The following is a 25,841-nucleotide window of genomic DNA, read 5'->3' as shown; positions in this document are numbered from 1 at the left end:
AGCTATTGTGGGACACAGGCAGGGGCCTGCAAGGAGGAAGCGGAGAGGGGGCTTACCGGGGAATTGGTCTGGAGAAAACCCTTTAGAAATAAGTATTTCCTCCCTTGGCAAAGGCTGTAATGTGAGGTTAGGGAGAGATCATCCCCAGTACAGCCACCTCCTTGTCGTCTCTTGTGTAAGCGAGCAATGAACAGTACAGGACAGAAATGTTTCCTGAAATGCCAGTCCCCCACCTAAGGCCCAAGGGTCTGCCTGCTGGTAGCAGCAACTTAGGGATCCAGTGCAGTTGCTCTGGCTTTTATTTCTACTGCACCGCATTCAACTGCTGCTACTAAGTATTCGGGTATTTCTTGAGTGTCATTTTTGCTGTCATGAATCTGAGGCTGATTTCCCATCCCAGGAAGTAAGACTGTCCTGGCTTATTGCTACTGCCACAAATACTAAGGTGACTGAAATATATTTCAGGCTCTGCACCACTAGGGTTATCTGAGACCCAGCAATATGGCTTATATGGTGATGCGACGTGGGAACAGGGTGGGAAGGAGCAGAGACAGGATGGAAGGTGGAGGGAACATGGCCTTTGGGTTGGGTTACACAGCTCATTAGATCACAACAAAATACCTACCTCCCACATTAAAAGCTTACAGTTTTCAAAATCCTCTATTCATCTGCTGTATTAAGTGCAAGAACACCTCCATATCTACGCTTCCACTAAGTTCCCTGGCAACTGCATCCTATTATAACTGCAATTATCTAAAGTTCACATGGCTATTAACGTGTTTTATAGCAGCAGAAAGACAACAGCTGACTATCAAGGATGGCAAGCCAGGAGGGCTGCGCTGTGCTATGACAGGCGGGATAAATAATACAATGTTCATGCAAAGGAATTCTGCAATTTGAAGTATGTACTGTTTTGGATACTTGTGAGATTTCATTTCAGATGACAGGATGAAAGGCTCCATTTTGATGCGGTCACCCCAGTGCTGCTGTTCATGAGCTGAAGTATTTGAAGGCACCCTAAATGGGATGAATTACAGTACTTCACAAGACAGGAAGACGGTCTTATCGCACAGCACAGAGCTATGTGGGATCAGCAGGCGAGGAGCAGTGTCTGACCCAAGGCCATCCTTATCTTAACAGCAAGTTCATGTGCTCTGCCAATATGTATTTGCTGGCCTTTGCCAGTAAAACTGGAAGGAGGCTGCAGCTCCTTTAACTATCCCGTTTCTCCCTCCCACAATAACATCCAACATTTCAAAAACACTTTTTTTTTTTCAAAAAATCTTTTATTTGAATTTTTTTTACTGTTAATTTAAGTGATGGTTAACAGACTTACTTTTGATATTAGAAAATTCCATCGCTACAATGCCACTGATAACTTATTCCCAACTAAAAGCAGTATCAAAAGTGAAACCACTGGCCTATTAAGGAGCATTACACTGGAAAGAAACAAAGCATTAACCAGTTGTCTTTGGATAAAATCTGGTACACTGTGTAACATTTGGTTGTAATGTGCTACATCAACCTTTTAAATAATAATCAGAATCCATGGTGCACAAACCTCTTCTGCTTGAGATGCATCATGTGTCCAAATAAGTTGCATTGCCAGACTTTTTTTTTTTTTTAATTGGAAATTAAACAGCAGAGTGTTTTCCCCTCATGAATCCAAGCAGCTCTAACCTCCTGGCAATTTAATATAAACCGAGTCCAGAGTCTTTCCCTGTTAAAATGAGTGTGAAAGACTGAAAACAGTGATATACAGATAGAATAAGAATTATCAAATGAAATTATAGCAACACACATAGTAGGATGGAAATCTTAAGAATCAGAAACATCACAGCACTAATGGAACAGGTATTTGCATAAACAGAGGCATCTCCATGCATCTTATAGAGGCAAGGAGTCTTTGCATTGCTGTAAACATGCATGCCATCAAAGAAAACTGAAGAAGGCAAGCACTGTTGCTCCTTAAATAGGAAAGGAAATGAGCCACAGAAAGACTGGAAATAATTCCCAAGCCTTGCTATAAAGCCCAAGAGAACAGTGGCCAAATATCAAACAAAAAATAGGCTGTTCCGTATCTTAATGGAATTATATTTTATTATTTCCTTTTTGAAAGAAAATTGAAAGAGTTTAAAAGCAGTGATGGGAATGTGGGGTCTTCTTGAAGCCAAAGCTGACCTGACTTTTCAGAGAAGAGAAATGCTTTGAGAAGTGAGTATCTGAAGTCCTGTTGGCTGGGGAGCTTCTAAGTGTGTCATAATGGACTTACTTAAAGACGGAATTTTAAAAATGTGTCCTTCACCTACAACCCAGTGCAAGAATGGTGTTAGAGACAAACTAAAAGAGAAGCTGCGAAAGGAATGCAAACTACAAATCCTATGCATCTTTTGCTAGCAGGACAAATAATGTGCAACAGATAGAGATAAAAGACTGGTAATAGGCATTGTTTTATATTAAGTTGATGGCACTGAACTTTATTGCATTGTTATGTGTAAACTTTAGCAATGTAGTCAGGTCTGCACCTGGAATTCTCCTCTTTTAAAAATCAATGTTTACACTGCTTGCATCTCCTAAATAATAAGATGTAGTCTTTGGTGAGGGTGTTCTGTTCTAAATTCAACCACCAGGATTCAACTGTTGCATACGCTTCTTCTCTCAGGTCTTCCAGGTCCTTGTCCTGGTAATTGAAATGTCAGCTTCCTTACTTACTTTGCTTGATGATGTTAAGCCCTCAAGAATAGGAAATGCCCTTGTTCTCTTCTAGCTAGGAATTTTAATTGGAAAAAAAAAAAAACAAACACACACAGTAGAACACACCAGGCAAACAGTATACATTAGGATTATCTTGAAAAAGAAAACAGATATTAATTCCAGTATTTTATCAGACAAAATATTGTCAACCAGAATTTTTTTACAAAATACAACCGCATTGTGTGTGGTACCATTGTCAAACTGTTTTTGTTTTTGTTTTTTTCTGAGAAGGGCAGCTGGATTAAAATATAACGATAACCTTGAAAACTTAATTACAACACTAGAACAGAGAAATAACTAAATGGAGTAGAGAAAAACAGCAGAAGTTTAGCTGTCAGGCCAGCAGATGTTTTTCCACGTACCTCTGTGTAGAACTTAATAAGAAGGCAAGAACAAGGAGATCTGTAATCACCAACCTACTTGTTGAACTTCATTGTAAACGCTGTATCTTTTGCCTGCATAGAGAGCCACAAAACTGTTGTTGGAAGGCTGGTGAGACTTGAATGCACAACACGGTACAGTGAAAACCAGCATTTGTTGGGTTACTTCTAGAAAATTAACAACCTCAAATAACTTTTTGAAGATATTTCTATACATATCTATAATATTGTCTTTGGGTCTCTTAGATGAGTAGAAAATAACATTGATTATGTAACACTGTACCAGTACAAGTGCTAGGATCCCAAAGAGATTTAAAAGGGAACATGAAGTGTTTTGGAGTAGAATTATGAACTGTGACATCGGAGAAAGACTGGCTGGTGGTTACGTTACTTCCAGATGAACACATTACACTTAGTAGCATATTTATTCATTTGTTGGGTATAAAGCATGGGTGGCAGAGGGCGGGGAGAGAAGAGAGAAGGAAAATGCAAGACAAAGTCTACTTGAAGGCATTTTTTTGTATTTTATATGAGGGAAAAAAAAAATGAGTCAAACACCAGAATACCTAGCAAAATCTTTAAAAAACAAAGAAACAAACAAAAAAACATTTAAAGTGAGCTATGTGGTACAAAACATGCCTACATTTGGCAATTTCAAATTAATCACTCAAAAGCAAACAATTGGCCAACTGTCTGGTTGAATTTCAAAGCTAGTCTCTCCCCGTTCTTTTAACTTGAATGCGAAGAGACCCAGCCTACTGTAAACACTGATTTATGAATGACTAAAACAAGCATCTATTCTCAAAAGTTGGGCTAGAGTTGTAGGGTAGTATTTGTCCCTCCTCCTTAGCATATTTGATTTTATATTAACCATATACTATTTCACATTGCTTAATTATTCAGCTCAGGAAAAAAAAAACAGTTTGATCAAAAAAGAAGTCATATGCTTATGCTTCGTAACATTAGGAAAACTACAGAACATTTCCACACCTTTCTGATGGTAATCTTATTTGTCATCTCTGTATTACAGATTTATGTTGTAAAAAGACAAAAACATGATCAACGTCATATTTACAGTTTCATTTGAACAACGTTTATCTTTTGAGAAGCAATATTCTTTAAAATAAGGGAGATACAAAACCAGAAAAAATTACAAATTGATCAGTTAGTTATGAACAAGGAATGGACTACACATCTCTCCCCAGTGCCATATCCAAGTATCTACAGAGACTTAACTCTGCCACATTTTTGGATTAACAGTAATATATAAAAGTTAAACCTGAAGAAATACACGGTTTTCAGTTTTCCACTCCAACAATTCTTTAGTGAAGTGTGGTAGGAAAGGTTTATTTAATACTCAATAGAAATGCCATTGAAAGTAAACAAAAATGATCACCTGGAACTTCCATCAACATCATTCGGTCCTTACAAGTAACTACAGAAACCAAAGACAGGTTAGTTTCTCCCCAGTTATCTATCTAAATGTATTATTATTTAAAAGGTTTTACTACTCAGTGAAACAGTAAGTTTAGCCACATAATTTATTTCGGAACAAGCATTCAGTAAGTCACAGTTTCCCACTTTTGATATTGAAGTATTCCACAAAATCAACCATTATGGTTCAATTAGGACCTTTCATCCAAAACACTTGGATATTAGCACCTTAAAAAAAAGTCAAAGGAACGTTATCTTAGAACTACTGAATGAAGACAATTAATACCGTGCTAATCCTCTGGAAAACGATAAACGATGTGGAACAAAAAGTTGGTGCATTTAGTCCTTAACACATAGTAAGGGATAAAGGAAATGCAACTCTAAGCCATGCATTCAACTGAATACAGTTTGCATTATCATTAAACCTTCCTAATTACATGAAGTCTTTCAAAGAGAAATTGGACTTGCTCCCAAGTATCAATCTTCATTGTATTTAAATCAACGTTCATTTACAGTCAACCATGTCACTCAGGAATCTACCAAAAAATAATTAAAAAAAATCACCATAATCTGGTTATTAGACATCATTAACTGGTACGTCTACTTCACGTGTAACTCTCTATTGTAACTAGTGTTTTTTCAAAGATTTAAGCAAACCCTTAGCAAAACAAATTAATTTGAGTTAAAGTTGTATCTTCTCACTCACTGTCAAGATAATGGGGCATACGTACCATTTGCATTGATGGGCACAGGTCTTTGGCAGCAGTTACAACTTGAATGTCATGAATCTGACTTCCTTTCACCCAACACCTTTCCTGTTGGTGTTGTAATTCCATAACTGCAACAGCATCAATTCTGATAGGTACGGAATCTCTTTTTGTACTGATTTGGAGTGCATTAGTTGAGTATCTGCCTAGCCTTCTATTACGCTTCTAAGCGCTTCTGTGGATTTTTGGTATGGACAGAAGAGTTTTTGTTTATTTTAAAGAAAGGCAGTCTAGTCAGACGTCCTAAACCCTGTAATTTCAGGCACCTTTGGCCACTGTAACACTGTTCTTTGCAATTTCAGCCAGTTTTGCAAACTAAATCTGGCAAATTGGCTTCCCAAAAAATCTTTTAGAAATGAACTCTGCTACCTAAGAGTAACGATGAATGAATGACCAGCTTGCATACCCATGACAGACAGCAGCTACTACAGGTAAACACAGGTGTATTCCGAGACGGTATTTCTTCCCTTCCACTTAAGTTTGTAATATTAGACACACAGATTTTCATGTTAACTTTGAACAACAACAAAAGCATGAATAATTACAAACTAGTCAGTCGCTGGCATTAAACATTACCTTTCCTGTAACTAAACAAATGGCCAACATTAATAAGTAAACTGGTGTATTTCAACATAGAAGTCTTTTAACCTCAGTAATGTCTGCTTCCTTCCTTCCCCCCAGTAAAGCCAGAAATTGTACAGAAACTTCAGTTTCCCTTCAAGGAACAGCAGAGCAGTATTCAGTCTGGTTAATGCGACCGTCATAGATCATCTCTCTGCTTGGTTGCTCGGTTGTCCTCTTTGCTGCTTTTAGATTTCTTGTCTGCATCTTTTTTCTTCTTTGCTTTTTCAGGTTTTGTTTTGTTTTTCCCTTTCTCACTTTCATCTGCTCCTTTGCCAGGATAAACCTGGCCTTCCAGAGTAACATCCGCACACCTTTCTTGACTTATCAGAAAGTCTTTGATCTCCCAGGCATAACCGCCATCACGTAGCATAAAGATTGCACGATTTGAGCCAACAATAAACCTAGAGGAAAGATACATATATTTTTTTCAGTTAGCTCTGTGCCTTTCCGGTGCTAAAACATTTTGCTTAATTCAGCGCACTCCAAGATAGACATCCATCTAAAAGCAAGAAGTTGCTCTTGTTTTTGTTGTTACTTGGGGATGAGGATGAGCACATTTTACTAGCACACACGACTAAAAAGTATTAAGCTTACAAACAACCAAGTAGGAGAAAGACTATGAAGAAAACTCTAGAACTAATTTGACACTATATAAAATCTACTAATGGACATTAAATCTGTTTAATGGTCTTACTGCAACCCTTCTGAGTCTCAATTCCAGAGTGCAACATTCCTCTGCTTCAAAATCATCCTTTCTCGGATAAAAATCTCATTTTTAGCTAGGGCAACAAAAAGCCTTTTGTGGTTACAAGTTCTCCAAGTGTGATGTTTTCCATCAACACATAAAGGCAAACTATTGCAGCTAAAACTGATAAATAGCTGAACCATAATGAGATAAAAAGAAGCTAGGCTCTATACACATCATGAGTAAGCGTTAAAAAGATTTGTGCACCACACCAGAATTTTTCCAGAGTGACTTAGAAGAAAAACAAAATGGTATATAAACTGATGCAGAAACAAAGGAAGAGTGAGGATTGATGGAGCTAGGGAGGAGCACAGGATGAACAACCAAAAAGATTTTCAGGAAGAAAGAAGTAAGAGCTCTGTAAAAACAAAAACCTTACCCTCGTGTACAACAGCTTACCTTTGTACATCATAGTTTGCATTGAAGAGACTGCCCTGCCACAAGCTGGTAATTTCTTCTGTCTCCTTTTCTGTGGGATTTCCTGACACAGTGACAAACATCATCAGAGTCTTCCCCTTTTTCGTCAGTTTCAGGATACTTTCAGGCTTGCCCGGATCAATTTTTGAGAAATCTATTGGTGCTGGAGGCCTCTTGTGTTCAGGAAGGTCCCCCTCTTCAATGTCATCATCTTTCTGTTTTGAAAAGGAAAAAGATAATTTAAAATTCACTGTTCCACAAAATTGTTCTTTTTTAAAGCTCTCCATTGCTTATACAAAGTAACTCTGCTTCGATAGGGACAGTAGTTTAAAAATTGAGACTCTCAAATAAAAAGAAACATGGAGATTTGTCTCAGGATATTTCACTAAGAGTGCTCTTCCCATTTGTAAGCCTCCCCTCGCAATGATGCACGTTTTCATACCAACACGTAGAATCTCATTTTACCATGTACTGAGAAATATTTCAGCCTCATGGCCAATTCAATGCAACTCCACCTTGGTACTTCAAAAATAACCTTTTTTTCTTCCTCAGAGTTTCACAGAAGTTTACTGAGCACACAAGATGAACCGAGAAAAAAACTGCCCTGAAGAGCCTCATACACATATAAATAATAATAAAAGCAATGTACAACTGAGGTCAAAGCTCAGTTCTGGGAACTCTGCCATTAATGAGAATTTCATTTTCCTCACTATAGCCTTTAAACAAATAAAAGAATTTAGAATTTCAATGCTCAAGTCACAAGAAAACTTATATTAAAGGTTTCATGATTTTTCTAATGCACAGATGAAGAGAAGTTCACTTTCTGACAACATAATCACCAAGACAAAATCAGTGTTAGATAAAAAAGAAATTATTAATGCTTCTGCTGACGTTGACAGGCATTTAAATATTTGGATAGGCAGAATTCAAACTACTGCCCCTTGAAAAAGCTCCCAACAGAGATAAGTGAGTATAGTGACAGCTTACATTAAGCCAGAATTTGATTTCTTAACAGTATTTATATTAGAGAAATAAAAAAAAAAAAAAAGAAAAGGAAAAAAAAATCAGGAATCTTAAATCTGTGGGAATTAAGGTAGATATTTTAGGTGTTGTTTTGACTTCAAACATTTAGAGAAAATATGCATTGCTCCATTAGGAATGTGAACTGCAGAAGTATCTAGAGATATTTCCCCCCCTTCAGAAGCCTCGGAGGTCAGGAGCCCAGATTAATTTTTAGAGCTACAAGTGCATTACGTTCTTATTTCTGCCTGCGCATATGAACTCCCACAACACCCTCACACTACTGGGAGCGTCCCATACCCTTTAAAGGTTAAGGTTTATACAAGCGACCTACGCTCTTTTCCCATCTCAATTACACACAATATGCTGTCTTTCTGACAGGGGACTTCAAAATTTAATTACTATAGAATGAGATTTGCAAATGACTTACATATTATCCTTCCTTTCCTTACTAATTACTTACCTGTTTCAATTTTTCAAGTCTGAAGCGTGTATTTAATAGTTCACATGCCTTTGACATTTCCACATCAAGTGAACTGGGAGCAAAAGGAGAGCCCCGGGAAAGTCCTGCTGCTGTCACTAAGCGGGACAAGGCTTATTGTAGAGGAAGCCAGAAAACACTTGTATTTGTAAAGTACTGCTGAAGTACAAGATCTTACATGATTGAATGAAAAATGTTCTTCAGAAGTAAGAGCAAATTAAACCTTGCTTTATACCAGTTTGGCTAGTGCAAAACCAACTTATTTCATAGTTTTGAAAGGGAAAGGCAGAAACAAGTGTTTGCAAACACTCCTTATGTAATAAAGAAATTGACTTCAGCTTTAGTGACAGCCCAACCTAGGAATATTGACTTTAGCTTTAGTGACAGCCCAATCTAGGAATATATATTACCTGATTTTTCTCTTAACAATTCAACTGAATGCTCATAAAGCGCTATTATTCCAGTTTGAGTATAAATATTATAAGAAGCAGTCAAAAGCTCTCCTGCATGTTAGTTCTTTTCTCGGTGATCTTGTACAGAACATCCTACCATTTTGTATTTATAAAGCTATCTACAAAGTAAAGACAGAAAAGTGTAAACTTTTGCTTTGAAATGTCCAGCAGATTTATTAATTTGAACTCTAACATGATGTGTCAGAGGGAAAACTTTGCACAGATACAGTGACAACTATGTATTCATTCTTTCCTTATCCTCCCTTCAGTTCCCGTTTTCATACCTTTCTCATCAACTTCCTTTATCTTTATTTTTAAAAATATCAGCAACAAACGCCACCTAATTCCACAGCCTATTAAATACTCATAGCTCAGAGTCAAACCTTAGAAACCCTGAAGCTTATAGCAACGGCGGACTGTTTTAAAGAATGACATTTTAGCAACAGAAAAACCTTCAGATGAGATTCTCAGTTCTGTTTCCAGCTCCTCTGGACTCAAGACTGCTGGAGAGTCCCTTACCACATGGGAAATCCCTGGGTGGCACACACCAAGCCCATTTTTCCCACCCTATTTTTTCTCTACCAAAAGTAATGGCTGAGTACACCAAATGCTGATAAATCATAGTTCATTTACTGATCCCTGTGGGGGTAGCAAGCCACAAAAATTAAAATCTGCAAGCTGTCAAAATTAAACCCCTTGAACTTCTCTAAATTTGGCAAGCCTGCTCTATTCCAACCTATTGGCCTTAAAAGTTTGGAAAGATCTTAGTAGTAACTTTGTCCCTCAGGCCTTAGCGGTATCGAAACAAGCTTCAAAGATGCTGAAGATTGCAACGAAATCTCTTACAAAAACCATGTTCATCAGGAAATGTTACCTATCTATCTGCAGTTAATATGAACAGAATTTTTTAAAACAGTCTCACAAGTAAGAAAGCAGGATGCAAGAAGACAGAGCTCGTATTTTAAAACTCTAGTTCACATTCTGCAGCCGAGCTGCTGAAGCAAAATCCCTCTCTTTTCCTCTCTCCCCATGCTCATTCCCCACCAGATCACACTATATTCACCAGGCAGCCACGCACATGGTAGAGCCAGTACATTCCCAGGCTTGTGGCTGACCCCAGGGATGCTAAGACCACCACCCTCCAGTGATTCTGTGCTAACTGCCAAGGAAATATAGAATATTAGGAATCATCTCACTCGGCTGAAACTAAGGAAACTTGATTCTGTACAGCTCTGTGCCCTGTGCCCCCTCACTCCCGAGCATAATTCTTGCTCTTATCCAAATTCATAATGGCTCCTTTGTTTCTGTCATCCCCACCCCATCAAGCCCACTCTCGGCTTTTCTTCTTTATCCGCCACCCCACCCTCAAGTCTTTCATGTTCCCCATATCTGCCCTAACTACTCTCAGGGGAAATGCCATACAGCTGACCATCCAGAAGACCACACAATTGGCAATTGTTGAGCCCCTGCTTCAGTAAGTCTTTTTCTTCTTATGGCCCTGGCTGTACGCGCATTTCCTCAGCGGCAATGCCAACCTGAGCAGCAAACTCTCCAGCTGCTCAGCCACATCTGCATGCAACATGGCTGCAAGCATTTGTGCAGCACATGGCAAACTGGATCTGAGTCCCGCTTCAGCTAAAGAGAAAAAAACAGGATGGCTTCCTGACCCTGCTTACCACACAGCTGGAACAGAACATGAAGCCAAAGAGTCCCAGAGGCAGTAACTTGCATCTCCCTTTCACCAAACTACTAATTCACAAATTCAGACATGCTTATTGTTTAAGATTTTTCCTACTATGCCAAACTTGGTTGAATTTGCCCACTACTACCATTTAAGCTGATTTTTTAGCATCTGGGACTATCTGGTCCTTGGCTGATAACACTAACAGAAGGTGAACTTTGGGCTTTTTACAACATTTAATTTAAATTTTAACTCAATTTTCTAATAAAATGCTTTTCTGGAGGCAGAAAGACATGGTAACATTTCATGAGAACAAGGAGTCCGCTCAAGCCAAGCAGGTTCAAGGCAGGCATCCCTACTTCTCAGATAAGTAACTGCGTTCGGATTATGAATACAAACCCTACTTCTTCATTTTGACTTGCAGCCGTCACTGGTGTTGCATGAGACAGAAGCTTTCCTCCAGTTTTTGTGCAGAATGTTCTGGAGAACAGCCTCATGAGTAAAAACAAGGCACGAGTGCTCTGGCGTTTATCAGAAGATGACAGAAGATAAAAATAACGCAGAGAACTGAACAGTAGCACAACAACCACATGGAGAAAAGCGTGATGAGGAATTGTCCAAAGCGACCTGTCAAAGAAAGTTAAGGCAGCAGGCTGATGGGGGTTAAGGAGGGCAGAGAGATGGAATTAGAAAACACCATTATAATGAGGGGTGGCAAGAAAAGGAAAACACAAACCACGAAAGACAATCAATCAAAACCCAACAATATGACCACCCCGTAAAAGTGAAATAAATATCCCTCTTGCTATTCAACCTTCACTCACAAAATCCGTGTCGCTTAACGCTGCCAAACGCTGGCATCGCACCGCCAGCGAGCCACAGCAGCTGAGGTCCTTCCCCAGCCGGCGGTCGGGGCTGGTGGCGCTGGGCAAAGGGCAGCTCCCCGAGGGGCCCGCTCAGCCCGGCGGTGTACCCTCAGGGGACACAAATCGGCCCCAGCCGCCCGAAAGCCACCGAGCATCCCTCCCTTCACCCTTCCGCCCGCTCCAGGCCGGGCCCCCAGCCCCTCGCCGTACCTCCCACTGCTCCAGCAGCCGGGCCATGTCCGCGTCGTTGTAGTCCCGAATGTCCTTCTTCTTGGCCGGCCCGGCCCGACGCTTCCCCTCCGGCTCGCCGGCCCGGACGGCCGCGCAGAGCCACAGCGCCAGGCCCAGCAGGGCCCAGCGAGCGGCCGCCGCCATCTTGTGCCGGAGCTCGCAGCCGCGGGAGGGCGGCCCCGGCTGCTGGCAGGGGCGGGGGCAGGCGCGGCTCGGCCCGGAGCCGCCGGAGGAGCCCGGGGAGGGCAAGGAGGAGAAGGAGGAGCAGGAAGGGGAGACGGGGAGAGGGCAGCGAGAGGCGCTGGGGGAGTCGGGGGTGGGCAGAAGGGCGAGCGGCCGCCCCGCCGCGACATGTCGGCCCGCGGGCCGGCAGCCGCGGCGTTGCGGGGCGGTGCGGGATGGTGCGGGCTGCGGCCCCAGGGGACACGGCCCGGGCTGCACGTGAAAGTCCGGCCGTGGTTTTACAAACCTACGGCTGGGCAGCTCCCCGACAGGCAGCGTGCAGGTCCTCCCGCTTCATCCTTTCTTTAAAGCAGGACGAGGATCCGTGTCCACTGGTCTGTGTGATAGGAACCGGGCCAACTGCACTGAGTCTCTAAACTAGTGAATCAATAATTACAACGATATCAGTTTTTATAATAGACTATTAAAAATAAAGCTACTTTATTACTAAAATAATATTCCACAGCATCTGACCACCACCAAAACGAGTAGGCTTTTTCTTTGTACACGCTACTTTTCCATTATCCAAAGCAAAATGAATTATACAAATGAATGTCTGTATAGGCATACTTAACTCTTCAGTCTTCATTTTTTTCATCATACAGGTGATCTTAATTATAAATAGCACTGTCTTCTCTTTTGTGTTCTGGATGTGGACTCCAGTATGTTTAAACTTGGGAGTATGAGGAAGCATCAGAGCAGCTGTTACTGGCAATATTTGAGCCGGGCTGATTAGCAAACAGGATGCTCTTCCATTCACACACAGGCACCCAAGGGCAATGGAACCAGTTCTGAGTGAACACCTCAGCCCTAATTCTGTCACTGCACACAGTCCTGCAACAAACAGGAGCCTGCTGTGCTTATGGGCACAGCATGCAGAACAGAAGCAGTCAGTAGGCATCTGGGGCATGGGTTCTGGAGGTTTTCTGAATCCAGGACTATCTCCTGACCTGATAAAAACCCTGATGGGACACACAGCTTGTAAACTTCAGGCAGACGTGCCACACGAAGCAGCAGCAGCTTGCCAAGCACACATGCAGAATGAGAAACTGGAGTCTCCAAGAGTTAGCAGGCAGCAGAGGATGTGGGATCCAAGATTGCAGTGCCCTGATAAGCAACCAGCCTGGTCTGCAACCTCCATCCTGAGGGTTATTGTTTTATAAAATTTCAGAAATACTACCAAGTGTGCCTGAGAAACAGGAAGCTGTTAGACCATAGCTATTCATGGAGCTTGTTAAACGTACAGTAACTGGAACAGGGTTTTAGTCAAGTACCTCTCACAAAGCTGTCCAGTAAGTCACTAATGAGCACATTTGCTCCGTGATTTCTCATAGTTTCCTGATATTGGTTATATTTAATATCAGATTGCCCTGATTAATGAGGTTTTACTAAAGTATGTTCCTGCTAACTTTGTTATTACTGGATCATGCTTACATTCACTGAGGGGAAAAAAAAAAAAAAAGACTACAGATTCAATTTTGTAATGTTAGACTGCAGCATAAAATGTATTTTTACTTAATTTCTACTGGGAAATATTTTCTTCAACTGTTTTTCCTTATTAGAACAACCAAGCCAACTTTGACTTTCTTTAATATCTGGTGCTACGTTCACATGTGGATCTCAAAAGCAATGCAATTTCCTTTGCTGAGTGAGCAAGAAGTTCAGTATATCAAGCATTGCACCAAACAACGCTATGCATTTCTTTGTCATGCATATGAAAGTGTTACTTTGAAGGGGAGATATTTTTCATGCTTGTCTTTGAACTTGCAATTATCAGGCAGAATTCTGTGCCTGGGAAGAACTTTCTCAAAGTATATATGCTCTGTGGAGTCACCTGCAGGACAAACACCTATTCATACTCTTTGTACTCCACTGTTCTTTCCCATACATGAAACAAAAGCCATGCAGCTATCCATCCATATCACTGACAGAAAAAAATGTCTTTTTTTTTTTTTTTTTTTTTTTTTAAGTGAAACATGCCGTGTTTGGTTCAGGGTAGCCATAGAATCATACAAATATGCTTTTTATAGTTTAAGCACTCCCATATTCCTTAACAGCTTTTACAGTCCTAGCGGCTAACACTATTATAATTTCAAAAAAGAGCATACCTGACAATGAATAGCTACTGCCATTATAGATTGCAAATGCAAGGTGCTTAATGATTTATCTGGTAGCTTAAAGTCTCACCTAGTCATGCCAGGGGAGGTCTCAAGCTGTGAATATAATTTCAACTTCCGCAACATGCGAATTTTATTACTAGTGTTTTCAATTACAAAGTTATACTTTACCAAAAATGCAAATCTACCTCCCCCTCTTGATGTAAAATGTTTTCATTACTGAGTAGGGTTAGGTCAAGTTTGTAATTTGAGATTATTCAGGATGTCCTAAATTTCTGTTAATGAAGTTTGGGATTCACTCTCCACCTGATTTTTTTTAATCTAGTCTTCATTTTTTGGAACTGTACATCTGCATAAGGTACTGCCCAATGTTGTTATTTCTTATGAGTTAAAAGAACCTGCACATATTTGGAACTGCCAAATGCTCTCTCAAGTCTTTACTGGTGGTGGGTTTCCATGTGCAGTTTTCTATCTAAGCATGGATTCTCATTCATCATACTTTACTTTTATTTGCAAATACAGTACAATAGAGGTAATACACTGGATCTTATAGCTTTTCCATTGACAGTCACCTTGGAAAAAAACAAAGAACTTGAAATCACCAAGGAAGGCAGATCCTTCTTGGAACGACATGCAGACAGTTCAGAGCTGAAAAGAAACTAACAGCGTCTGAAGATCAACCCTAAGCATGCAGAAGGGTGGAAGAAGATTCAAGAGCTACCTGCTATCAACACATTCAATGTCTGGAAGAAGTAATTCATTTTAAGAACTCTGCTAATACAAGAGGACGTTTAGTAGCGGCTGAGATGAATGAGGCAAAAGGCAGCCTTTAAGTGATTACTTGGAATAGCTAAAATGATTAAGGTCTAGTGGCCAGACACACTCTTTTTACAGTCAGATAGACATGACACCTGCTTTTGCACCTACGTGGTTAGTAAAGGACAGGCCCAATACTGTGTTAAATAATACAAAAGACTTGGTCAGTTACAGATGTCAGAAAATTTGAAGCAAGTTTTGAGATGACCCAGCATTCAGAGTACTCTTACTCTGTTTAAAAGCATTGTCCTACATTTTACAGAATGCCAGGGATTTCTGAGTTACTTTCAGTAAAACATTCAAAATTAGTGTTTTCGTAGTGCAAATTAACTTAAGTACCCTAAATTTTCCCCTGCAGAGACAATCTAATGCATGAGCTCTCATGCAAAGACTGTGCGTGTGTTAATTCAGACTTCTAAATACAGTCACAATCAGGGAAAAACTTGAAGAATCAGACACGATTAATGTGCTCTTGTTAAAAGCAACAAAATATTCCTAAATCTCAAGACAGAGAAAAAAATCTTGCTTAATACTGTTACTAGCAGCATAGCAAGCAAAGCATGCCAGCATCCAGAGCAAAATATGAATGATTTAGAATAATTTCAGTCCTCAAATTAATTTCATGCATAAATCAAACACTCATCATCTATTAAGAGAATACTTATTTTTGATCTGCAGCTAATCAGACCTTGGGTCCACGTTGAAAAATTTTCCCAAATCAGGGGTCAATTACTGTGATTTGAACATAAATTTCTGATTTAGTTATAACATTGAAATTCAGATTCTGAATTCAGCTTTCACCATATATTTACCACAAAGTTATGTGCATACGCATTTTATAAATTAAAACTTATGGACTGAATGGAGATGTTTGACAAAGAGTGTTAATTTCATAGCATCACCCATCTGATCAGGTTTCGGAGGGGCTATGATGTCTGACTGTCTAGTCAGCTGCAATAAAGCTAGCCACTGAAATCCTTAAATTCAGAAAGACCACAGAACGTTCTTGTCAATACTTGTCTTACCCCTAAATTTGCTAAAAATCTTGTGCTGGTTAAAGCGAAGTGTTGGTTATACAATTTAAAGTTACCCTCTTAAGAAAAGAATTACATTGAATCAATGTCAAAGAGGAATTTTATACTGTTCCCACAAGAATTCCATTTATAGTCTATTTTCCACAATCTAAGTCAAATTAATTTTGTAGTCCCAATTTACTTTTAGGTTTACAGGTCAGTTTTGGCACCTACATCCAGTGTAAGTAATACATTACACGAACTTCTGATGAATTAAAGGTGTTAGACTTAAACTGGTAATGATCAGCAGCACTCCTCACAGACTACTCAGGCACAATGTGAGAGAAGTGTAGGATCAGAGACTCCTTGCAGTTATCCTATGAAAACATCTATTAAATCCTCTCATGATATATATTAAAAAGGAGAGGGGGTTAAAAAAGAAAATAATAATAATAAAAAAAAGACTTCTGTTGAGTATTACAGCTGCAGGACTGAACATATAACCAAAAATGCAATTCAGGAAGGGTGGGCCCTTGCACATTTTGTTCAAAATACGAAGTTCTCCTTTGATCTAAACAAAACAAAACAAAACAAAACCAGACCTAAGGGCCTGAAGGGAGGGTCTGGGATTCCTGTTTATGCCAGACCACTCTTACCAATGGCATTTACTACTCGTCCATCAAGTGCTTCTGAGTTTCAAGACAATTGATCTACAAACCTGTACCTGTACATGAGACCAAGACGCAGAAAGCCATTGTTGGCTGTTTCAGCATGAAACATGGCACAACCTTCCATTCTGTGAAAACCAAGTTTTATAGCTGTATTTCCCTTTTATGCAAAAACCTGTCTCTTTACCACGTCAATGTAGTAAAAATCCATATTTACAGCAGGGGACAAAAAATCAATTATATATGGTAAGTGGTGAAAACAACAGTGAGATAAACAGTGAATAAAGAAATAAAAAAACGACTTTTGCTGTATTATCTTTCTGTTGCAGCAACAGGAGCTAAACAGTATTTTAGACATAAATGAGATACTTATATTACCGTATCTATGTATTATTTTTCTTATCTCAGATACTGTGTTTTTAACTATGCCATACAAAGGAAAAAGAAGCACCAAACACCAAGTTTAAGTCTGTGAAAGCCTACCTATTATTCTAAAAGTTACTTATTTATACACAAAATCATTTTCAAAGAAGAACAAGCAAAACTTGCGTTTGCTATTTGCTGTCGCAAGTGATCAGTTAACTGCTCCTCCAGATCTCCGGCTGTCTTTTTTTTGCTACATGCAGACCAGGTCTCAGGTTGCATCCCTGGTGTAACAACCATGATTACCTCTGCAGATCTGAGACAGACCCAGACCTTGCAGGTTTAGTCTCTCACAAAGCAGCAACGGTAAGTTCTGACCACAAAACACTTACTTAGCACCAAACCATTTAAGACAAAATAGATCTCAAAAACAATAAACCAGTCAACGCGCTTGCCTTTCCTTCTGTCTGACTTACTGCTCTATTGCTGGTGAAAGGAAGGCCCAGCTCCTTTTGCAAAGTCGTGCTCTGTATTAAATTATTTCCTTTGTCAGTCTCTGCCAATGCTATCCTCCTCTCATTTCTAGTTCTCTGCCTGACAAGGCAGCTGCATCCCTCGGAATTGGAGCTATCATCTTGTAATTACCACCTCATGGGTTTAGTCACATACAGCTGACACAGGGGAACTGCTGAATTACCTCTTATTCCTTCATCAGCTAGCTCCTCATTACGTTAGATCAATACATCCATACAGGACAGTAATATAAAGTAGTGAAACCCATTCCATAGTGACTTCCTCTCACCAACCAGGCCACATACAGCGTTCATAAAATTATTACAACTTGGTATTTTTTTTCAGCTATTACTCAACATTGGCTACAGGAGCAAAAAATCAATTTCTCCTTCACAAAAAAAAATAAATAAAAATACTAAGCAATAAAAGCACCAAGTCGTTGTCAGATGACTGAAGAAAGAAGACTTCGACCTCCAGTTTTTGTTGTATGAAGCACAATACAAAATAAAGATCAATGTGACGAAAGAAGAACTCTCACAAGTAAGCCAATCTTCTGTACACTATTAAGCCACACTAAAAAGCCTTTTAATCCCTTGTATCTGACAATGCCTGCTGTTTTCAGCCCCAGAGTGTTATTTCATTCAGAGTCTGTCGGTGAAATCTTTTTAAAGCCAAGCATGGCTACCTGATTATCATGTCTTCTGAGTCTGTACACTAATTCACAGAGCTGCCAAAGTCCTGCAGGATGCTTTTGGACTCAGCAGCCATGAAATCAAGCAGGTATGTACAAATCCTCCTTGAAAGAGATGTGCCAAGGACTTGGTATATAACCACCCCAAAAATTGAGTAAAATTTTCAACCTAAACAATACAGATACATCTAGTGGACCTTTAAAGCATGTAGCTAGCTGATCCACAATCCTCCTCAAATTACTGGACCCAAGAAAATCTGTCTTTAAAGCTCCCTTTTACAGTAAGACCATGTGTTTACAGTCAAATAATGGCCTGCAAATTGTATAGAAATAATGGAAGGAAATACCTTTTCACTAGAGTGTTGCTATATGGGGAGTAGGAGAGAACTGGTTAGTTTATGTACTGAAGACAAAGCCTACATGCTTGCTAACCCTGTTCTTCCCTGTTCCTTTGAGCATATACAGAAACTTTTTATTTTTTCCTTAAATTATGTGCACGCTGTTCATGTGACATCTTTCAGAATTATGTATGTTCACCTGGCCACATACTCAGATGCACCAAAAATAGTCAAGGATTTATTTCACCAAATAATAACAATTCTAAAAACAAACAAACAAAAAAATAAAACCAAAACAGACTACCTGTGATCTTGAACCTAGCTAGGCGAGGCATACCTATGAAGCAACAATGACATCTGTAAGAAGGATTCAACAGGCAGGTGCTCCAAGAAATGACTGACCAAGGTGGTATTTTCTACATTTTTTCTTCCAAAAAACAAGCCAAAATGAATAGCTGTGTCTCTCTTCATTACACATTTCATATGCAAAAGAGCTGAATACCCAGGGCTTGTACTAGAGGAAAGTGACATTTGGTAAGAGACTTGGAGACAAGAAACTGACCAACAAAAACAATCACCACTTTTCCACCTTGCTAATGCTGAGGATGTTTAGTAGTACCTCAGTCTTGAAGACAGATTAAAGGAGCTCAGAGAATATTTGCTTTATATTAAGGGAGTTACGAACTGCTTTGGTGACCTTTTCATCTGCTAGAATTGCCATGGGTTGAGGCCTCGCTGTGTTTCTGATGTGGGCAGCAGGGACAGAGGCTGTGGATGAACTGCAACAGAAACTGTCCAAACCACGGATGTTCCCTTTGTCCCTGGGGAATGGCTCCATGTGGATAATCATAGTGGCAGCATCTAAAAATGGAAGAGATTATTAGGTTATTTAACACCTCTTCTAGCCAGGGGTGAGAACTAAAGTTTCTAAAATGAAATTTTAAAATCCTCATTAAATGTAGTCACTACTCATTAAAAGAAAGTAGGTTAATATTTGTATGAAAGGCATTCCTTGTGCTACGTAATATCCCACTGCCTCACTTAAGGACATATCTGGAAGTATTTTGAAATACAATTCAGCTGGCTTCTGCTGCCCATTGATTTTTATTTGTGAGAGTATTCTGAAATCATTCCTATTTATAGTTTTGAAAACGAGTTGTTGGCCGTAAACCAAAATTGTTTAGGCCCAAATCATGACCTTCCTTTAAACTGCTATAATGTGACTTAAGTAAACAGAACTTCCCTCACACTGCTGCTGTGAGGGGTGGGTGGAGAACTGCTGAATTTTGGACACACCCAAAACTGCCTATCTATCTGCCCCTTCCCTCAAGCCTGGCTCTACAGCAAGGGTTCCCCTCCACCCCCCAAAAAGCACACATCCTGTTAACCCTACCACCTCCAGAACTGGAGGCATCCTGCTCACGTCCCTCCCTGCCAGTGAGCAGAGAAGGCCAAGGGTTCCTCCAGGTAACGGGGGAGGAGATGTACAAATAAACTTGCCCGGAGAACGGATGCAATCCATTAGAGGGGCTCTGTTTGTGCCAGGACATTACTGGATTTGGCCTGCAAGGGCATGGGCTGGTCCAAATTTCACTTGCATCAAGGTCACTTATACCCCTGCAGACGTATGAATGTAGCAGGACTTCAACATAGTTGTGAACTGAGAATGATGTATTTCTGGATTTGTGTAGCCTGCTAAATGTGTTGTAAGTACCCAGAATTACAAGCCTGAGTTAAAAAGTTAAGTCTGATTGAAAGGGGCAAAAGAATGTTATTATTTAACTGCAGCAAGATGTGTAGCAAATGTAAAATGTGGTTCCAACATGGACTCTGATTTCTTTTGGATTATGTTGATAAAGATGTGGCATGACAGCAGAGAATCTCATGCGTGGGACACCAATATTATCATCATCATTTACCAAACGACATATTCCCCTTGGAAGCATCCCAGGGAACATTAAACCCATCTTCTTAAAACTTGTTCCAGCACAATTAGTAATTTTCATTTTATTACTAGTTAATGGCATTTACTCGACTGCCTCGGATTTACCAAGCACAACACCTTGCTTTTGACAGGACCAGAGTTCCTGGGGTGCTCCAGAACAGAAACATACCGAGGAGAAAGTCTTGTTTTCAAAGACTTTTCATACACAAAGTTAGTGTCAGTAGGATTATGTTCTCCCCACTACAGCCTAACCGATGGCAACCCATCTTCAAACACTGTGACAGCAACACAAATTAATTTCCACTGCTTCAAAAAAAAAGGGGGGGGGGGTTAAAACTTGTCTCAAGACCACCGCGAGCTGTCGAGGGATGTGTTTACCCGTAAATAAAAAGCTCACGACCCCTTCCACCACGCTTTAGCACCAATTAGAACCGGCTTTATAAACACTTTCAGTTAGGGAGAGCCTCCCCCTGGCTCCGCCACCTTCCCCCGCCGCTCTCCCTCAGGGACGAGCCCGCGCCCCTCACCTCAGGGCGGCGGCTCCTCCGCCTCCCCTCAGCCCCCTCCAGCCGAGCCCGGCCGCCGGCCCCGCTCCGTCCCTACCTCCCCCGGCCCTCCTTCGCCCCCCGCAGCCCTCCCAAGCGAACACCGGGCTCTCCTCACGCCTTAACGCCGCGGGGGCCGCTGCCGTGGTGGCGGTGCGGGCGGTGCCGGCCGCGGCACGGCGCTGCTGCGGCCCCCCGGCGGCGGGGAGGAGCGGCGGGGCGGCAGGCGTGGAGCGGGGCGCCGGGGGGAGGGCAGGATTTAAACGAAGGGCGGTGACACCGCACAAAAGATTGCGATAGGCTTAAGTGAGGTTACAGCAAAGGCAACGGGGAGGGGGGGGGGGGGGGACCCCCCCAGAGCCCGGAACGGCTTGCGGGGAGGCCCCCGGGAGCCCCCCCGTCCCAATAGTTTGTCTCAAAGCCTGAGAAAGGGAATTTAAAAGAAGATCTTCCCCTCCCTTCTCCGCTTGTTTTTTTTTTTTTTTTTTTTTTTTTTTTTCTTCTCCTTCTTCCTCGGGAGTTGGCGACTCGGCTACAGAACATGGCAGGAGCAGCGCCAGGCCGGGCGGGTTGCGGCATCCGCGGCTGTAGCCCGGAGCCCCCGCCCTTGTTTGCGGGAAGAGCCTAACTCGGGGCGGCGGCGCCCAGTCGGCGGGGCCCGGGGCCGAAGCGGGCATGGACCGCGGCGGGGAGCGAGCTGGCGGCGGCCGCGTGAACGCTCGAGGCAGGAAGGAGTGAGGCAGCCGCAGGAGGAAGGCGAGCGGATCCCGCCCTCCGCTCCCCCCAGCACCCGGATCCGGTGGCTTTTTTTTTTTTTTTTTTTTTTAAATTTAATTCCCCCCCCCTCCCATCCCTTCCCGCGGTCTTAACCCCTCCGGTTCCCTCTCCCCTCCTCTCCCCCCCCTTTTCCCTTTCCCTTCTCCCTTCCCCTCCCCGGCAGCCACACCCTCCGCGCCGCTTCCTGCGAGCCGGCGGCGCGGGGCCGCCGGGGGCGGCACATGGTGCGCAGCCGCCGCCCCTCCGGCCCTTGCGAGCCGCTCCCGGCTGCCGCTCGCCCACCTCGGGAGCCCGGGCACGGCGGCGACCCGGGAGGCTGCTCCCTCACCCCGAATCCCCGCGGCCCCCCCGCTCCTCCGAGGTGCTCCTAAAGGAGGGAACTTCGCGCCGGGATCCCCCCCATCCCTCCGCGGTGGAAGGCGAGGGAAGTGCAAGCAGGAGGGGGAAAATAATAACGGCGCTAATAAATTAGCCGCGCCATGCCCGAGGGGGGCCCCGGGGGTCCCGGCGAGCGCCGAGCCGCCGCTGGAGCGTCGTAGGAGCGGAGGCTGGCGCCGGAGCGGTGCGGGAGCCCCGGCGGAGCTCGCCCCCCGCAGCAGCCTGCCCTCGCCTCCCGGCGATTAATGGAATGATGTTGCGGAAAAGGCAGAGCGATCCTGCCGGGCTCAGTCGGGACTGCTCGGGCGGCGGAGGCAGAGGCGGTGGCAGTGGGGTAGCGAGCGGCATGCGAGTGCCCCCCCGGCGCTATGGCTAGCGGCGGCTCTGGCAAGTCCAGCAGCGAGGTGTCCGGCGGCGGCGGCGTCCCCAGCAGCGGCTCCGTGCAGAGGAAGAAGCTCGTCTCTATCTGCGACCACTGCAAGATCAAGATGCAACTGGTGGCCGATCTGCTGCTGCTGTCGAGCGAGACCAGGCCGGTGAACACCGAGAGCTTGTCTGTCTTCGGTGAGTCCTTCGAGAAGTGCAGGGACACGATCATTGCCAGGACCAAAGGACTTTCCATCTTGACCCACGACGTCCAGAGCCAGCTCAATATGGGACGCTTCGGGGAGGTGGGGGAAAGCCTGATGGAGATGGGGGAGCTGGTGGTCTCCCTGACCGAATGCTCTGCCCACGCTGCCTACCTGGCTGCAGTGGAGACTCCGGGGGCCCAGCCTGCCATGCCTGGCTTGGTGGATCGCTACAAGGTGACCCGATGTAGGCATGAGGTGGAGCACGGCTGTGGGGTCTTGAAGACCACCCCTCTGGCAGATATGAGCCCTCAGCTCCTGCTGGAGGTTTCCCAGAACATGTCCAAGAACTTGAAATTCCTGACAGACGCCTGCGTGCTGGCCAGTGAGAAATCCAAGGATAAATTTGCAAAGGAGCAGTTCAAACTCAGTGTCAAATGTATGAGCACCAGCGCCTCCGCCCTCTTGGCGTGTGTCAAGGAGGTCAAGACTTCACCCAGTGAGCTGACCAGGAACCGCTGCGTCTTGTTCAGTGGACCTTTGGTGCAGTCTGTCTATGCTCTGGTGGGCTTTGCCACTGAGCCCCAGTTTTTGGGTAAAGCTGCCACCATTAATCCAGAGGGCAAAGCTGTGCAAACTGCTATCCTAGGAGGAGCCATGAGCGTGGTATCTGCTTGTGTGCTCCTGACCCAATGCCTCAGGGATATAGCCCAACACCCCGAAAGTAGCACCAAAATGAGCGATTACAGGGAAAGGTTGAGGAACTCAGCTTGCGCCGTCTCGGATGGTTGCAACCTGTTATCTCAGGCACTAAGAGAAAGATCTTCACCCAGGACTTTACCGCCAGTGAACTCCAATTCTGTGAATTAACCCCCACACCTTCTGTTTAGATCCCAGTCATTGCTAAAGGAAAATAATAGCCCACCTCCTCGCCCCTTTTTTGTATACCAAAGAATTTGCTTGGATGAGCCCAATCCTTTGATTTCATGTGGTGAAGAAGCAGAACAGCATATTCAAACTATACGTACTAACAAAGGTAGCCGCTTTTGGCTTCTTTTTATTTTACTTTGAAGTCAAGGAAGTATCTGCAGATAAATGTTCCTTTATTCAACATGGTCTTCTCACAAATGGTAACAGCAACTGTTTAAAAGTTTTATATTTGGGGAGGTGGGGGTATCTTAGAAAAAAAAAAAAAAGAAAAAAAGAAAAAAATAGCTTTAATCGCGCTGGGTGCGGTTTTTAAAGTTTGTCTTGTCTTGTCTTCCGAAATTTCCCTTCTAAATTTTACTGTTCGGTTGTTCAGGAAAAAGGTTACCTCAGTTCTCACTCATTTAAAAAATGAAAAAAAACCACCACCACATAGATGATGGATGTAGCTACTATTTTGTTTGTTTTTGTTTTGTATGACTTTTTATTTTGCATCAAGTGTAGGTTAGAAGTGCATTTGGTGTGTAGGAGTGGAAGGACTGGAGGTTGTGATTTTGTTTTCCATGTGTTGATTTCCAAACTGGGGGAAAAGCTACTGTGAGTGTTTAAACAAACAAACAAAAAATTACACTATAACAAAAGTGATTTTTAATTTTTTTTTTCCAATGTCAGTTTTTATCTTGCATGTACTGGAGTATTTATTTCATCTATTAAAATGTTATGTTTCTCAGATGTCTTTCTGTGAATCTCTTAATACTTGAATAATTGAACAACCAGGCCTGTTTGCATTGTATGTCATTTTCCCCAGGGAATGGGTGGTACAAATGTAGTTCTAGACAGCAGCATACAGGCTTCAATGCAGTTCTTTTATTTTCGTAACTACTGTCCCTCCCCTGGTACCACCCCTCCTCCTTGGGACGGACGTCTCTGATAGAGATACTCTTTAATTGTATTTGTGGAAAGCTGGACAGTGCTGGATGCGCTGGGGTTTCTGTATCTGCATTTGCTGCGACATGGCATAGGCTGGCTTTGTTTGTCGTTATCAGCGTTCTGTGTAATCTTTGAGTAGTTTGTGTATTTTAACTTTAGCAGATGTCGTGGGCTACGTGCATTAAGCTTGTGAGATTTCATTTTATTTTATTAAGGACTTCTTGAAAAACTTCACCCTGTTGGATAGCCTGGCTTATTCTGTGTGTCTCCTTAGGAGCGTGAAGGCGTGCTGGACTGGGCACTCTGATTTACTCAGATGTTTGTGTTGGAACTCCTCGGTACAGGTTTCTGTCAAAGCACATCAAGTTTGATGTTGCAGATACTGTGAAAAGTTAGCTAACTTTGAGGCCCAGTTCAGCTCCAGTTGATTTCCTTGGGAGCTGTGAGGGGACCTAAGCGAACACCACAGTAGTTCCTGTAACTGCAGGGATTTTTTTCAGCCTGATCTTGGTGGGCTTGTGGGGTCCATTGCCTTCCTTATGTTCCATGAAAGGTAAATAAGAAAAGCAAGTCTTTGGTAAGGGGGCCTCATTTGTCTGCGCAGCTCCATTGCATAACTGTATTTTTTCTTACAGGTCTGCAGCTTGAACACTGTTGAAAGCTATTGGAAAATATACCTAAAAATGTTGTTGCCGTGTTTTAAACCTTTACTGTACAACCATTGTCCTATCTGTTTCTTTGAAGAAGTGAGCCTTTTGGTTACAGATATAGAACAGTCCCAGAGTAGTGAAAGGCCTTCCTTTTATAGTGTTATTGTTTCTCTTGCATATGGTGCTTTTACTTAATTTCAAACATGAGTAAAACAGGACTGTGTAGTGGACAAATACATCCTGTCTAAGGAGGTCCATGCTAAGCTTATGTATCTGTATCTTCAGGGTCAGAAAAGAAAATAAGTACAGTGGACTCCACTATTAGGTCTTGTTTATTCTTAAAGGTAATTTTTTACTTCAGTGAATTGTACAATTCGCACTTTTCTTTGTGAAAAATCCATCCAAGCTACGTTCCCCTGGGTATGGCTTTCTCACTACCTCTCTGCTGCAATATAACGCTATCACTACATGCTGCAGAGGACGCAGTAGGGTAGAAAAGTTCTCTCACTTTTATGTATAGATAGAGA

The 25,841-nt window shown here is 42.5% G+C and overlaps 2 protein-coding genes across 2 annotated transcripts; one reads left to right on the top strand and one right to left on the bottom strand.

The window, feature by feature from the left end:
* Nucleotides 1-1,620: 1,620 nt before the first annotated feature.
* MESD (mesoderm development LRP chaperone) lies at nt 1,621-12,041 on the bottom strand. The gene is made up of 3 exons (XM_035335341.1): nt 11,832-12,041; nt 7,104-7,336; nt 1,621-6,360 (listed from the first exon to the last, which is right to left on the bottom strand). Exons 1-3 carry the CDS (start codon nt 11,994-11,996, stop codon nt 6,096-6,098), a joined length of 663 nt encoding a protein of 220 aa, XP_035191232.1. The 5' UTR covers nt 11,997-12,041; the 3' UTR covers nt 1,621-6,095.
* Nucleotides 12,042-21,353: 9,312 nt separating this feature from the next.
* On the top strand, nt 21,354-24,466 carry TLNRD1 (talin rod domain containing 1). Its single transcript, XM_035335340.1, has one exon. It carries the CDS (start codon nt 22,607-22,609, stop codon nt 23,675-23,677), a length of 1,071 nt encoding a protein of 356 aa, XP_035191231.1. The 5' UTR covers nt 21,354-22,606; the 3' UTR covers nt 23,678-24,466.
* The last annotated feature ends 1,375 nt before the right edge of the window (nt 24,467-25,841 follow it).

The sequence above is a fragment of the Oxyura jamaicensis genome, chromosome 10 (assembly GCF_011077185.1).
Source record: "Oxyura jamaicensis isolate SHBP4307 breed ruddy duck chromosome 10, BPBGC_Ojam_1.0, whole genome shotgun sequence".
Lineage (NCBI taxonomy): Eukaryota > Metazoa > Chordata > Aves > Anseriformes > Anatidae > Oxyura > Oxyura jamaicensis.
Note: the sequence above shows the minus strand (reverse complement) of the source record. Positions and strands in the feature narration are given on the sequence as shown.